Source organism: Tiliqua scincoides, chromosome 3, assembly GCF_035046505.1.
Source record: "Tiliqua scincoides isolate rTilSci1 chromosome 3, rTilSci1.hap2, whole genome shotgun sequence".
Taxonomy (NCBI): domain Eukaryota; kingdom Metazoa; phylum Chordata; class Lepidosauria; order Squamata; family Scincidae; genus Tiliqua; species Tiliqua scincoides.
Genome location: NC_089823.1, coordinates 59251133 through 59267791, shown reverse-complemented (window position 1 = coordinate 59267791; position 16659 = coordinate 59251133). Strand labels below are relative to the sequence as shown.

The following is a 16659-nucleotide window of genomic DNA, read 5'->3' as shown; positions in this document are numbered from 1 at the left end:
GTGTAGGTGTTGGAATCTATTAATGTAACGCATCAATGAGCGGTGCCCACTGAATGGTTGGGAGAGGCCTTAAATGAACAGCTAGAGTGGGGCATTGGTTGGCACAAACTTGTAGACAAGAATTGGAGGCGGGTTTCAGGATTAGTTGCCTGTGCTTGATCCATGAGGATGTGCTGGTTCTAAATATAAAAATGACATTCTGAGACATGCTGCTGTTTTCCCATAGTAGAAGCACTCTATTTTTTTTTTAACTCAGCTCTTCATTTTTTGGACACTTATGCAGCATTAGTATAGAATCTCTTCACTGTTGTCTGACTGTCTGTCTCCCTCCCTCCAAGGAGCACAGGATGCTGTACATAGTTCCTCTCCTCCTTTTGTCCTCACAGCAACCCTATGAGGTAGGTGAGGCTGAGAGACGGGGCCAAGGTAACCCAGGACGCTTTGTGAGTGAGCCGGGATTTATATACTATATTGCTTTTTTCAACAAAAAGTAGTTCACAAAGCAGTTTACATAGCAAAATAAATCGATAAATGGCTCCATGTCCCCCCAAAGACTCACTGTCTAAAAAGAGATGGAAATGAGATGCCACCAACAGCCAGTAGAAAAGACACCATGTTGAAGAGGGACAGTTGCTGCCCCCCTGCTAATTATAAGAAAACACCATTTGGAAAGGTGCCTCTTTGCCCAATTAGCAGGGGTAGCTGTTCTGACCAGATTGTTGAAGACTACACACAAAATATCTATCTATCTGTGTTCTCCTTTCAGACAGTACTTTTCGGTAAACTTCAAGGCAGTTTTACTTCCTGGGGTTTACTGAACCATAGATTGTATCTATGCAAAATGGCATTTGTTTCAGTAGGCATCCAACTTGCTCTCTGACTGTGGCTCTAAGGAGCCTTCATAGCAGTCATCACAGAAAGAAGTCAGCAAAGCAGTGAATCTGAGCATCTTCAGAGGTATGTGTTTGTTTCAGCAAAAACTGCAGAGAATCCTGTAGCATCTAAGTCGAACATGTTTATTTCAGCAGAAACTTTTGTGGACTGCCCTTGACTTCATCAGATGCAGAATTTTGAACACATTGACATATTTCAGCTGTTCTAAGCTAAGGGGAAGCTAATAAATAAAGGAATGATATAATGCACTAGCCTTCCTCAAAACTATTACACTCACAGTCCTTACTTCCTAACTTCTAGGGTTAGTCAGTGTTGAGGGAAAGATGTTCAATATGTCTGTAGAGGCACTTTTCTCTGGAAGAAGTGTTCCAGGCAATACCTGATACGGGACAGCCATGTTTCAGGGCTCAGATTGATTTCTGAAATGGATTCTAGAGCTCTTCATTTACAAACTTCAGCTGAAACTGAGCAGGGTTCATGACCTTGTTGTACAAATCCAGTCACAGGAACGGTCCCTCTTTCTCTCAGAATGTGTTCTTATGTAAAAGTGAATAGAATCTTTAAGGGCCTGATCCTATCAGACCCCTGTGCCATCAGAACTTGTGTTCTAGCAGCACAATGGTCTTTCTGATGTCGCAAACTGTGACACACTGTTGCATGCAAACAGGCTGCCACTGGAAACAATGAAAAGTAATGACCTGCTACCAGTAAGTTGGTACAGAGGATAGGCGTTAGGGAGAATGGTGTGTGTGTGTTGAGAGTGGAGGGGGTGTGGTTATAAGTGGCAACAACTCCATTGATATCCTATCCCATTTCCTGGTATTGGTCCACTTCTCCAGGTCTACTCAGAGTTGCTTCAGCAAACTAGCTGGTGAAAGTTCGAGTAGGCCTATTGGGAAAGCAGACACTTACCCAGAGGAGGCCTCTGGGATTGTCCTCCTGCAGGGTACATTGCACGCTGCATTAGTGCGCCTGCATTGGTGAGGGAGATTTAGTGATGATTGGGCTGTAAGTTTGCTTTAGTTTCCTGTGGCTGAACAGTACGATTTTTTTTAAACATTTCTTAGCTTCACTTATTTAAAGAAGAGGTTTAAATATGGGTGTTACCTTCCTTCAATTGGGAGCGCCTTTCATGCTTTGGAACTAATTAGTGCCAATATGTAGAAGCGTTCAATGTCTAGAAGTTGCTTTGAGGCAGCCACATCAGTTTTGTTTTTAATATTGAAAAATGCAGTGTTGCTGAACCAGATTGCCATAGGGAGATTGTCTTGGCTTTTGCAGCTGTTGAGAGGTGAAAGAAAAAGCGCTAAAGGAAGATCTGCTTGTTGCATGCTACATGGTGCCATCCTTTCCTTCTATACAAATTGCCCATCAACAGAGTAGTTGCTCAGGAAATGAGCAGCGTTATGCTGAGCTTCTCTTCCTCTCCCACCTACCCCACAATAAAAGTGCAGCAGAAAGAAGCCAGTGTATGAGAGGGCACAGTTTTTGAGAACGGGGATGACCGGAGGCAAATCTTTGATCATTTATTGTTCAAGGAATTGCTTTTCCTTTCTTTTCATTCTCCTCACTGTGCTTTCTCTCCGTGTGTGATTCACATCCCTTGTAGATAAAAACTCTGAGAATTTCTGTATTGCAGATTTAAACTGGTGAAATAAGCCATTCCTTCTCATCAAGAAACTGGATAGTGCTCATAGTACTGTGGCGGAAGTGGGGTGCAGATGGGATGCAACCCTCTTGCAGTTTGCAATGGCACCCTTAGGATACTGTTTTAGAAGTTTACAGGAGACATGATTTGAATAAAATTGGAATGAGTTGGGATTTCATTATACCCCCCATACCTGTTCTCAACTAATTCAAGCAGTAATTCTACAGACTATAGTTTTGGAAAGAGAATAGGAATATCTCACAGAAAATTAGCAGCACCCAGACAACTACAGTACAGTTCTCAGTATCCTTGTGCGTTTAAAAGGAAAATCATTACAGTTAAATGGATATAAATCCAATATAAATTTGTAATGTTGATATGTCCACAGGTTTTGGACTCTGTTTGCATAGACTGTATTCATTTGAGGTTTCTGAAAAATGGTGGGGTGCTACAGCTGTGTATCCCAAAGAATAGATTTATTAGTTTGCTTTTACTCCTTGTGGCCTGTTTTTTTTTTTTTTTAACAAATTGCTTTAGATAAATGTTCAGCTGAAATTATCATTCTACAACTAATAGTTAGTGTCCCATTGTCTGCTCCTATTTGTTCCCCTTGGAGTAAGGAGGTGGGGTTGGGAGCTGTTTCCAAGGTTGCCATTCTGATTACAAAATTAAGAACTTTACTTCAAAATAAAATTATAAATACATATCACTGGAAGTAGGAGCAGATTGTCACACAGCATTGGGTAAATGTGAAAGCTCTTCTCATTAATTGCATACTGTTTAGGTTTTCAGATGAAAGATCCCCATCCTTAGTTTTCAAGATTTGTTTCTGACTGGAAAGCAAGATGGAAAACAGATTTTTTTTTGTGTGTGAGAAGGCAACAGTCAGTTTTTAGAAATCTGTCACTTAAGTTTGTAGACTGAACTCAGCTTCATTAAAAATAATGGATACTGGAGACACAAAGCCTGAAATGGCCCTTAAAATACTTATGACCCGTCTTGATTATAGAAAAACCTGCACTGAAGAGGATTTTTGAAGCTTTGTGTCCCTCTATTGACTGGCCTCCATAAGAGGTTTTGTAGTCTAATCCCTCTGGGTTTACAACTATGGTAATTAATTTGTATTTAGTGGCAGTAATTAGAGCTAAAACACGGATACAAAAATAATAGGGCAGAAAGCTATGTTGGGAATTGGGCTGAGAACCCAAGTATACATATTGAAAGTAAGTTTGATTGAAATATGAGATTTCCTTCCAAGTAAAGGCTGAAAATGTTTTTCTGTGGTGTTCTATGATACGTTTTTCATCATGCAAGGTAGACCAATTGCTCCCTTATTTATTTAAGTCAGTGTTATTCAAACTGTGCGGCGCGGCTCTTTAGGGAGGCACCAGGAACTCAAAAGGGAGGTGCAGGATGCCCTCTCGCAGCGATACAGTCACACCCCTGGGCAGAATACGAGCCTGTTGTCTGCGCTTTTTTTAAAGCAGAAGAAATGGGAGTTGCTCAGCTGCTCCTTCTGAGAGTGACCACCCTCTTCTCCCTCCACTCCAAGGCCTTCTGTGTTCGCTCTTCAACTCCAACCCCCATCTGGCAAGTACCGAGCATGCTCAGCCTGCAGTCCTTAACCCTCACTGATCCTTGTCTGGTTGGTTCCTAGCTCCCAGCCTGGGATCGCTTCTCATCAAAGTGAAATCTCTTTTCAACCCCCTCCCTCTTCCACTCCCCCCTTTCGATCTCCAAACCTTCCTGCTTTCCTCCCCCTCCCCAAATAAAACGCTTCCTATTTTACCAGTCACCAGGGGTCTTAAAGTTGTTTCCATACAGTTGGCAAAGGGGGGGGGGGAAAGAGAGAAGCACACACTTTACTTGGCCAGGAGCAGAAAAAGGGTACTGTTTTTAAAGTGATGTAATAATAATAATATACAGTATTTTTGTATAATCTTGTATTAATACAGTAAGTATGTATTAATCTTGTTGTTTGACTGAAGAGGAGAAGTTGTATTTTTAAAGTGATGAATCTTGATATTTGAAGGGAATCAATTGATGAAGCCCTTCAGCCATTGATGAAGTGATTGCCAGCCCAATCCTATCCACGCTTTCCTGGGAGTAAGCCCCATTGACTCTAATGGGACTTACTTCTGAGTAGACATGAGTAGGCTTGAGCTGTGCATCTCCTAGTATAGGAGACAAATCAACTTCCTAACCAAACCCTTATCAGCTCTGATATATTTTCATGGTCTATTTTTGTTTTCTGCACCAGCTGCTGGAAAAATTTAATTTCATTAAATTAATAAAGGGTTCAATCCTATCCAAGGAGAATGGGAGAAAAGACTAGTTGGATTGGGGTCCACAGGGGTGTGTGTGTGTAATGTTGGTCAGACTGGTTGTTCGCAAAGTTCATTTGATAAAACAATTCTATTGGTATGCTTACAAAGTTAAAAAAAAATGAGTCCTCCTGGACCAGGCACAATCTACCTACTCCAGCATGCTGTCTCCAACAGTGATCTGCAGCTGATCATTTATAAAGCATGTATATTGCTATGTATTAATAATATATTTTTAAGAGCTGCATTTATTTAATGATATGATTAATATAATTAATATTATTATAGTTAATATATATTTAATATTATAATATAATATAATTAATATAGTTAATATTTCTGGCCACTTCCTGTTTAATAATGTCACTTCCAGCCCTCAGGAACATGATGGGGAGTCATGGCCAACAGCCACGGGGCTCAAGGGAGCCACTGGCCGGAAAAGTTTGAGTACCACTGATTTAAGTGATTGTTAGGTGAACTCTTCCCAGGTAATTTGTTCACATTAACAGCATTTCTGTATTCGTAATGTTAAATAAGACTAGAATACTTAATTTTATTTAACTTCATCAAGACTGAACATCATATTTTTCCAGCATGTTCTTGAACTTAATATTCCTTTTGATGATCTAATAATTTATATAAACACAACAGAATCACAGACCCATTCCCCACATTATGCAAAGGGAAACATGGGTTACCATTTAGTTTCCACCGAGCAGGATTCTGTAGCCAATCACAGCTCACTGAGGAATATACCATACTTATATGATGCATGTCTTTCCAAAGCATGTGTGTGGCATGACAGATCTAGCCTCGGTACTTGGAGCTCATTAAAGGAATCCCTGCTGAGTCATTTATATTAGATTTAAAAAGCAGACGGGGTCCTATTGCCTTTCTGGAGTAGCAGCTGGGGTAGGAACGTGTTTAACATCTATAAAACCGTTTGTGTAGCTAGATGAGGCAGGACACAGTCATAGGGCAAGTAGGTGCTCTCTGCTCTTTTGGTTGACTCCTAAAACGTGTGTGTGTGTGTGTGTGTGTGTGTGTGTGTGTGTGTGTGTGTGTGTGTGAGAGAGAGAGAGAGAGAGAGAGAGAGAGAGAGATCAAGGCCACACCATAGTTTGGATCTTTGAGAACATACTGATCATACTCCATGTTCTTTTTTTCCTCCTCTATTTCCTGATTAATGGAATCCATTGTTTGCCATGACATCTGAATCAGGCAAACTGGTTATCACTTTGCCTTCAAACCCGAATTGAAATATAGTTTTTCATAATTAATTTGCCCAATTTGGACATCACAGCAAACTGTGGTTACCATGGGCCAGGAAGGGGAGAAGGAAATTAATACATATGAACAGAGGAAGGGGATCTGTTTCATACTTGAGTAGACAAACCAAGGTTTCGCTGTGATGACCGAACTGCATGTCTTAGTTCCAGGAGATAGTAAGAACAGTAGTTTTATATAAGAAAAGGCAAAAGTTTTGATCCAAAGATTTTTCACATTTGGATTTACCTACTCTCTCAGACCTGCTGAAAGTGTACCCTGTTTGGATTTGCTATAAAACATGGCCAGATTAGCCCTAAGCAAAACTGTAGCTTGATAAGGACTCTGGATTTGAGTTCTGCTCCTAGTGTAACTTATCCTTTGCATCTTTGCTATGCTATTTCATCTACTTTCAACCAATCACCATACTGGCACCATCATTAACCTAGCCCTAGAGAATGTTAGGTTTTCCAATATGCTGTTGCTTAGCAACTGTTGGCATGACAAACATATTCCCTTTTCCAGTCCTGGCAAATGTTTGGAAACGAGGACACCACTTTTACACCAGGGTAGCCTTGGTGTCATGGTGTTACCTTGTTACCTAGTATCACTGCTCAAATGTATGTAGTATAGCAATGGCATCAGTGATACGTTGGCTAAGAAGCAGCATTCCAACTGCAACAAGTATGTATCAATATACATACGGAACTAGTATCAGTGGGGCAGGTCAGATCTTGTACCAGTTTTCTCCTTCTGCAGCAACTAAAGAGGTCTTGCATAAACAGATTTTTGCATGTTGCACAGTGGATGAAAGAGAGAAAGAAACTTTTGTTATGATCCTACCCTTGAAGTCAGTGCTTCTGATAAATCAGCTTGTAATTGTTCACATACCTGTTTGCTTGGAATAATTCAAAATTGCCCCTTTTTGTGGTTACAAGAGGTATGTGCATTCAACCAAATGCTGTCCTATGTTTAACATAAGGCAGTACTGAGTAAGTTGTGCATGTGTTGCGGGAGGTGGGGTGGGGAGAAGTCTCTCAGGAGTCCTTTCCTGTTGTCTTCAGAGTACAAGGAATATAATAGAAGAGAATGGGTCCTTACACTTAACCTCCAACTGTAAGGGTAGCACAATCTGGGAATTCAGTGCCACTTCTTCTAAGTTCCTTAAATCTTTTGAGAAATAGCAGTAGTGGAAGAAAGGAAGAGAAGAGTAAGCAACTGGAGCAGGAAAGAATGAACCATCACTTTAGTCATTGATTTGAAAGCTGTTTTAGCCCGTAATCTATCTCCAGAGGTCAACAGAGGCAAATCTGGGCTGCTAGATTTTGGCTGAGATGACCAATCTGGCTGTTGCCTTGTTTGCCACACTTGTAAATTTCAGACTTGTTTGCAACATTGGGTGCTACCTACTTTGAGGCAAGCTTTAAGTGATAGAGTACTTCGCATTCTGAAATTGCACAAGAGGCAGCAGCTATTTGGAAATTTTGCAGGAAACTCCATGCATGTCCTTTTCAATATATGCAAATAACAAAAATGCAAAATAGAAACACATATGCCATCTCGGGAGCTGGAAAATGTTGCTTGCATGTGAACAAAACATCTTATTTGGTGATGACTTACCTTGAATAGATCTGATTCATCTGTATCTAATATAGGGATCCACAATACCTGTAGTTACCACCGAATGATCCCGTTTCTCTTGCATGTGCCAGGAAATGGGGAATTGGCAGAATTGGCCGTTCTCTTTGTGCCAGAATTTGGAGAAGGAAAGAAGCAGCAGAAGTCTTTCCCCAGTGCCTGGTTTGAAGTGAGAATAGTCTCTTGTTCTCAGCAGACTTCCTGCTATGAGTTCAGGAGAGAAGAGATCTTTTTTCTCAGTGTCTGGGACAGGGGCGGTCATCAGAAGGTGGGGTTGATTATCCCTGGTGGCTGAATTTGTGACCCTTACTATATCAGTGCTGCTCTGATATAGTTTTCTCATGTTTTTCACAGATTTCCCCTCCTTTGGTTCCTCCTCTGTCAGTTGGCGCAAGACCTTTACAGAGAAGTAACATTCTCTTTCATGAGAATTTTTTTGAAAAATATGGACTATTCCTATTATGTGAATGAGATTCTTTTCTTTTTGAATTGGTATATTAGATAGTAGTTTTGAAAATTATCAATTCAATACGGTACAATTTGTGGCATATGTTTCATGGTCTTGTTCAGAGAAAATCCAGTTTTAGGATTGTTCACACAGCTGAGGAGTAAATTAGAAGAGTAAACCACAGTCCTAAATTCATTTACAAGTGAGTAAGACTTATTGAATATTGTGAGACTTCTGAGTAATCATGCAGTGGATTGCACTGTAAGAGACTAGGAAAACAAAAGTTTTGGAATAATAATGAAGGCTTCTTTCCTCACTTTAGCTGTAATTTTTGGACTGTTGGTACTCCTATCCCCTTTGGTCTCTTGCTGCTAACATTAACGACGATTGGAGAAACAGGACTTTGCTGGGATGAGGAAGAGCTATAGTGTGGATTCTTCCATTGTGGCGTGGGGCTTCAGCATGTGGGATGGAGATGTGTTGCAGCAGCATTTACCATATAAAAACCATGTGGAGAAGAAAATTTCTCAAGTGGATGGGCTGAACATTGGGTTCATATTGAAGCAATCAGATGCCCGCTTCTCATATCCATCTTTATAGAGAGCGGTCTTCCCTTGCACTGTCCTCTGCTGGTTCACCTCAGCTCCTTCACTTCCATTCACCAATCTGTTGCCTCCCACAGGCAGCTTCTCCGTGACTCAGAGTGCCAGCCAAAGCCTTTAAACAGGAACGTCTGGTTCTTGCAAAAACCACAAGTCCCTGTTTAAAGGCTCCGAGAGCTGATCTGAATGAGGACCCCTGGGCAATTCCCCCCTCGCCTGCCCCTTAGCAACACCATTAATGAGAGAGAATCAAATTCTTCTCCATCTGTTCTTGAACAGCCCCCCTTTCTTTCCTCTGTGGCCTCTGCCGTAAATTGTGAGCTCTCTGAGACAAGGAACCGGCTTCGTTTATGAAGTGTCATGAACATTCATGGTACTACATGAGCGAATGATAATAATAGTGCTTATAGAAATGAACCCAACAAGTTCTCCCTGGGCTTATAATAGCAAGAATTTATCAGGAGAAGAAAACTTGCCCTGTCTTCCGTCCACTTTTAGTGTCTTGTTCAGTTATGTGAGAATGAAGGGTTAAATGCTTCTTCCTTTCCAGCTTCTAGAAAAACAGCTTGAGACGGAGCTGAAGGTTACCCTCAGGCAAACCTGAGCAGGAGAAGCTGTTTTGAAATGAGCATATGGATCCTGTGGAGTTTCACACAGCTGCAGGTGGAGATGATGTATTTTTGCAGGGCTGAGAAGTGAACTCCTTTTTCCAGGAAAGTTATAAAATACCTGAGTAATGCTTCCCACATTTTGGAAAGCTATGCGCTTGCATAGCTACATACAAGTTCAAAACTTGTAAGCAGTTTCCACCCTGAAGCGGTTTCATTGTTTCCATCCAGCACTCCATGAGGCATACATCGACTCAACAATTCCTCAGGCCTATCCTTGGTGTATTTTAAGCATATTGCAAAGAGTTTTGCCAAGGGTGGAATATATTACCTCCGAAGTGAAAATCTATTCCCGTAGCAATTTATTGCACATCTCGATAGTCCTAAATCTTTTCCTTATTGGACCGGTGTAGTTGCTAATAGTGTGTGTTATGAGGTGGCAAGTCTTTGGTTCACATCTCACCTTTTTCACAAGTTTACTCAATGGCTTTAGCAAGCAAGTGTTCCCTTAGACTTAGTTCCCTTCCTCTACCTGCTGTCAGCTGCAGTGTAGGAATAATAATACAGACTTGCTTTATACAGTCCTGATAAGTTTTGATGATGTACTTTTGCATACTTCCTGTGTCTGCATGTGTCTCATTAGCACTTGCCAGCCAAAATGAATGGGAGTTTCGCCTTGAGGGTTTGCCCATCTGAGGGCAGTAAATGTTCTGCTCTTGCCATCGACAACAGGATTCATATACTGTTTGTTTTCTGTGCCAGTGTGCAGAGGGCTGACCCTCTCAGATGGGAGCAAGCTACCAGCCAGTGCTTGAGGCTTCCAAGCAAGCGGGCATAGGATCATACTCCAAAGCAGGCACCCATCCCTCTCACAGTCATCCATACCACACTACACTCGGACCTGCAGACAATGATATTTTAATTTCAACCTCCCCTGTCTTGTTCTCATTCATGTCCTGCTGCAACATGACTTACAGCCCAGTGGTATTTAACTGCTAGCGCAGCAATGCAACTGTGCTGACAGAGCATGTGCTGAATCCTGCAGGGAATTTTGGACCTGTAGGCCTCCTTGGGGTAAGGGAACATTTGTTCCCTTGCTCTGGGGTAGCCCGCTGGGTCTACTTGATCTGTGTGAACCCAGGCCAAGGCCATGTGGATGCAGGTCAGGGAATCAAGGCCAAGAAAGAGGATAGGACAGTGGTTCCCAATTTGTGCATTGTGACACCCTGGGGTGTTGTGAGGCATTTGCTGTGGCATTGTGGGCCACAAGGAGCCTGGCAGCAAGACCACAGTATGAGCCTTCAAGTAGCACCAGGAGGCTCAGCATGGCGGGCAGAACTGTGCAGCACATGAAAACCATGTGCTGCAAAAAGCCTGCCTTCCCGCTGTGACCCTCTTGTGGTAGAGGCTCTTGTTAGGCCTCAGAACTAGGAGGTGAATGGCGGTGACATCGCCTTGTGATGCATTTGCGTCGTCATTTTTCATGTCCTGGTTCCAAGGGTGTTGCAGCCCTGGCAGGTTTGGGAACCACTGGGATAGGATATCAGCTGTGCTGCTGCCACCAATAGTGCCCCCTTTTCAGCCCTGATCTGCCACCCTCCGTGCCCTATCTTGTTATTCCCTCTCTCCATTCTGCCTCCTCCCCTCCTCCTTTCCACTGTTGGTGCCAGGTAACATTCTTTTGTGAATACACTTGCACAGAAACTCTGGATACAGGCTTCCAGCGCATCAGTCCACACAAATCATCTTGCAACTGTCATTTGAGTTATTAGAATGGATGGTCAGAAAAGGGTCTGAGGCCATGCCACCCAAGAATGATGCCAGTGTAGGGTGCTCCTGTACTGTCCCATTAAACAGTTCTGAAGGTGCATCCTGGGACACTTCCTTTTTGATTTACCCTGTGGACACATGTATTCTCTTGCATGGAAGCACTTCACTCTATTTAAAAAATAGAATTTGTCTTACACACTGAGTGAAATGGGTCTACATGTGCTTAGGATTTTAGATGCTGTGTTAGGCTGACCCAAGTAATAATTGAATTGCTATGGGAATTCAACATGCCTGACCTTGGAGCTATATATTGCACATTTGAACATGATGCCAAATGCCTTTGATTAATTTCCTGAATGATTACTTAATGACAGCCCACCTGTGTTTTAACGTGCGATTCACTGGCCAATATATTTGTCAAGAAATAGTTTTGTCAAGGGATAATATTCTTCTGCAAGTTTGTAGCTGTGGTCAGGACTGATTAGAAACTTTCCGCTCACTTTCTGAAGTACTCACTTTCTGAAGTATGTGTGCACTTGTAAAGAAAATTCTGCAACAAATGGGTGGGTAAACAAATAAGCATTGATGTGATACTATTAAAAAGTGAGAGGTGGGCAATAGGATGCAGTTGATTTACTACACAGAAAAAGCACCTGCAGCAGGGAAAGCTAACTCCAACCTCCAAACATGTGGGCCACTACTTGGGGAAACGGTGATAACCGTTTACCTCCCCCAGGTATTAAATGGGCATAGTCACCGAAGTTAAAGCTATTCCCTGTCAGAGACAGAGCAAGCTTATCACAACCATTCATGAAGGGTTGAGGCAGCTGGACAGCACATATTCTCATAGGCCAAGCCTTGTGGTTCTCTCTGCATATTCCAGTCAGAGGACTAGCCAGCCAATCAGCCAGCATTGTCCAGCTTTGTTCATAACCCACTGATCTTGCTTACTTTAGAATGGACATCAAGCTGTCAATTCCTACCTACTCAGTCCATACGACCTCTTTATCAAGTGACCAAAAGACAGGAAGAAAAAGGAGGAATGAACAGATTTAACCACACCACCACGCACCAGTCTGGGGTAGGCTAAAAAAACTGCCAGACCCTGGGCCAATCAGACTGACAGCAAAAAATTCCTACCCGTCTCCCATAAAGGGCAACTAGCTAATCTCAGGCTGAATGAAGGACGGGCAGGAGCGGGTTGATGAGTGAAACTGTAAGATAGGTAGGTGCACTTGCCTCACAACAGCAATTCACTCCACCACCAGTATTGGCCCACCCAATAAGAGGTCATCAATTTCACACCTCTGCCAAACTGCACAGAAGGGTGCTGGGCAAAATGGCAACATGCTGACACATGCCACCGTAATTTTTACAGAGACAGACTTACTTAAATTATTAAAGTATTAATACTACATTTGTACATTAAAGAAATCAACATTAGTTTTTGAATAATGTCCACTCTATTTGCATTGCACGTACACAATAAGGCTCTCTCTTTCAAATCAGGTCATAACTATTGACTTTTTATGCAGTCTGTCTGTTATATTGCTCAGTATAAAAGCGTCGATCAGCATTTTGTTGTGGTTCCAACTTTAACATGTTGTAGGATGCTGTGAATTTTATGAGGGTAAGAGGAAGGGATGGAAGCAATGTGTCAGGATTACAAAACCCAATAAAATAAACCAATCAAATATTTATTTTGGGAATAAAAAAAATAAGGCAATTTTTAAAACAGCTGTATTTCAGAATAATATTTTCTCATGTCCTTCAGTCATGTTCCAGTGTAGCAGCTCTTATTAAAAATATGTTTGTGTTGTTTTTGATTGGCCCATATGAGATATGAATCACTAAAGTAATTCTTAGAAACATAAGTGGAAAAATATATGTAGCAAGAAACGAAGTAATTATGCAGAACGATTTGCCTAGACACAGAGTGTTTAAATATCAAGTAACCATTAAATTATGATGGAATTAGGAATTAATTACTTATAAGGGTGACCCACTTTTCCTAAAAAAAAAACACAACAAAACCAAGCACAAGAGCATTTAATCCTTCTAGGAGAGACTCTTATATTTTATCCATTTTGACAGCTTGGTCTAGATTAACTACGGTGGTTGTGTCAGTTTAAAACTGTCATTGCACAGTGCTGAAATGAAACCTGCTATACATTGATGCCCACTCACCTCAAAAATAATCAATCTAGTTCCTAAATTAAGATTCCCTGACTTTATTTTCTTTTTAAAAGAAATTTGGTTTGACTTTTTAAAAAATCAGTTTGTATTTCCCAATGCAACAGCTTCAAGGAAGGGGAGGCATTAGCCTATATTAGGCTGTAGCAGCAGAAAAACAATGTAAAATCATGTAACACCATTAAGACATAGGCTTTTGTGGACTATAGTTTGCTTCATCTGTTGAAGGGGACCTTTGTCTGCAAAAACTTATGCTACAATGCATTTGTTCCTTTTTAAGGTGCCATAACTCTCACTGTGATTTCCTAGTGGTCTCTAAGCCTCTCTTGTTCTAATGTGTCATGAGAAAATGGTACTGTTAGCCTCCACAATTCAGAGCGTGGAGTACTACAGTCAAGTGCACAATTTATGTGCCTGAGGATGCTTATGTATGGTACAGAGCCCTTGCCGCCAGCCGAAGTGGACTGTGAAATCCTTCCTCCATATGGCTATTCCAGGTCCTTTTCCTGATTATTTTGCTTTTATTTAAAAAGTAGCCTTGTTGAACTTGCTTTTCAGACTTTACACCATCTTTGATGCCCTCATCTGAATCCATTCCAGCTTGTCAATGTCCTTCTTAACATGTGGTGCATCCTGATAATCCCTGTTTATCTGAAGACCTCTCAGGACCAAGCAGGCTAGAGGAAATGGGTTGTTTTTGTTACATTGAATATGCCCTGCTCAACAGACTTTTTCCAGAGGAGTCCTGCAGCTATTTAATTGTTCTTTATTGAGGGTGTGCTGTAATAAGTTTGTGTGTTGCTGCCTCAGGCCCTTATCTCTGTGAGAAAAAAAAAATGTATAATGACATAGCTTATTGTATTAAATTTCCACATTTTGTAGGTACAAGGGCTTTTGTGTGTGTATGTGACAGACTGCAGAAGCATCTCTCAGTATGCATGAGAGAGGTTTTATTCATAACCAAATGTATTGAACAGGCTCATCATCAGCCAGTCATCATTCACAATATTCTAGCATTTGAAAACCTCTTGCTCCAAGTGGTGTGCTTGTTCTTCACCACTTCAATGGGAGTTCTGCTTAAGGAGCAGCTGTCCCACTTAGATTGCTTAGAGCATCCTCTTGTTCGGCAATCAGATTTGCAGGAACTTTTTCTTGAGGCACTGGCTGGAAAGCTCCCCCACTCCTCCTGCCCAAAACAGTGCTCCAGTTCTTTGGGGGGCGGAATTTTAATGTGTTTTAAATTCTCCTTTTCTGAAACTATCCTCTAATGATAAAGAGATGGAAATTAGCAGCTTTTAACATGCATTTCCTCTTGAAGATGAGTATTCAAGTGACAATCTGAAGAGATGGAAAAGATGAATGCTCTTACATAAGGAATGTATCTATCTTTAGCATTTTCCCCATAGAATTTTCAGCAACAATCATCCTTCCATTGAGGGTTTTCATCTCCCCACTCTCCCATATTTGCTATTCACTTTTCAGAGGAAGAGGGGAAGAAGTCCATTAATTTAAAAAAAGCATGAACTATGTACACTCTAGTTGTTGCATATTAATAAGATGCAGAAAGCTTTTGGAAGCATCATGGAATGGGAGTTAAAATGCTATATTTTATCTCTAAGGTATTCAATTATTTGCCTTTGTAGGACAGAAACAAAGGTAGTGGCTCAACTTGGGGAAGTTGGTCGAAATCTTGAAATTCCCCTTGTGTCAGCAGAAGTATCTTGTGCTTGTGGTAGGGTCCCTTTGGATAAAATTTAAGGTTTCATGAAACGTGCAGTGTTTTTCCATGTAGCTGAAGAGCCCAGTCCTCTCCACCACCACCCTGCTGGTGCAGCTGCACCAAAAACAGGTGTGCTGTATTCAGTAGATGGCAGGGCGGAGCAGGAGGCTTCAGAGGCGAGAGGGAATTTGAAATCCTTTACACTGCTATAAGCCTCTCGCTCCGCAGTGGGTCCCTTCAGATCTGCTCTAGCAATTTCGCTAGGGCAAGTTTGTGGATAGAAAGGGGGCTGGGGGCATGGAGGCTGCAGGAAAGGGGGATGGGATCCAGTGCTCACTGTTGCTGCCAGAGCCACCCTTTCTTGTAGCCCTCCCTATCCCCATTACATCTCTACTTACCTGGTTTTGCCCCTCCCCATCCCTGTTCCAACCTCCCCCACCCCTCCCACTGACTTACCTGTTTCAGTGGGTGGCCTGAGAGTCAACAGTGCATGCAAGAAGGCCCCAGACTTTCCCCCAGCAGCATGCTACTGAGCATGCCACTGGAGCATTTTTTAAAACTAGAAGAGCTGGTGGATGAGCTGCCAATGGAAGAGGTGCTAGAACATCTAGATGGCAGAATGTAAATATTTTAATAAATACATTTTAGAATCAAATATTCTAAAAGAATAATCGATATGTCAGGTAAATGGAATACATTTTACATAGGACTGAGCATAGCAGGAATGCTGGATTTTGGAATGGAGGTTCCACTAAGAAATGAATGGTATTTAAATGCAGACACTTGTTTATATTTTAACTATTGATTGAATTGCTTCTCCATAACATTTCCTTTCTTTCATTTAAAAAGGATGTTAATACAGGCGAGGGAAGTGAATTTGCTGACAGCGGGATTGAGGGCGCAGCTACCGACACAGACCTCCTTTCTAGACGTTCCAATGCCACAAACTCCAGCTATTCTCCAACCACCAGCCGGGCTTTTGCTGGCAGTGACAGTGGCAGCTCTTCTACTGATGGGGCCCGTCAGGGGGTCTACGAGAACTTTCGGAGGGAGCTGGAGATGAGCAGTACCAACGATAACTTGGATGAAGCTGGCTCTGCCCTGAGTGATGAGCAGAGCAGCGGAACCTTGAGTTCCCCGGGCCAGTCAGACATTCTCCTTACGGCTGGCCAGGGGACTGTACGGAAAGCTGGTGGTCTAGCGGTGAAAAACTTCCTTGTCCACAAAAAGAACAAGAAGGTGGAGTTAGCCACACGGAGGAAATGGAAACAGTACTGGGTTTCCTTAAAAGGTACAGTGAACGCATTTTTGCTATTTAGCCAGACATCAAAGAGTACAGAAGTCAAAGCTATTTAACAGCAGTAGGATATTACAGCCTTGGGTCCCCTTGGGGAGAAAGGTGGGGTAAAAACATAAATAAATAAATAACTATGTGTAATGTATGTATGTAAGCTTACATTATATATGCAAGCAGCCAATTTAACGGTGAGTAATGCTAGTTTGAAGCAGAGAAAATATGATGCATTCTCAAATATCAGTTAAAATCAC

General features: G+C 41.8%; 1 protein-coding gene across 1 annotated transcript in view; it reads left to right on the top strand.

The window, feature by feature from the left end:
* TIAM1 (TIAM Rac1 associated GEF 1) overlaps positions 1 to 16659 on the top strand; it is a 139079-nt gene that overhangs the window by 44670 nt on the left and 77750 nt on the right. Inside the window, exon 4 of the mRNA XM_066621633.1 lies at positions 15961 to 16402. Within this exon, the coding sequence (XP_066477730.1) occupies positions 15961 to 16402 (442 nt within the window). The remainder of the gene's footprint in view (positions 1 to 15960; positions 16403 to 16659) is intronic.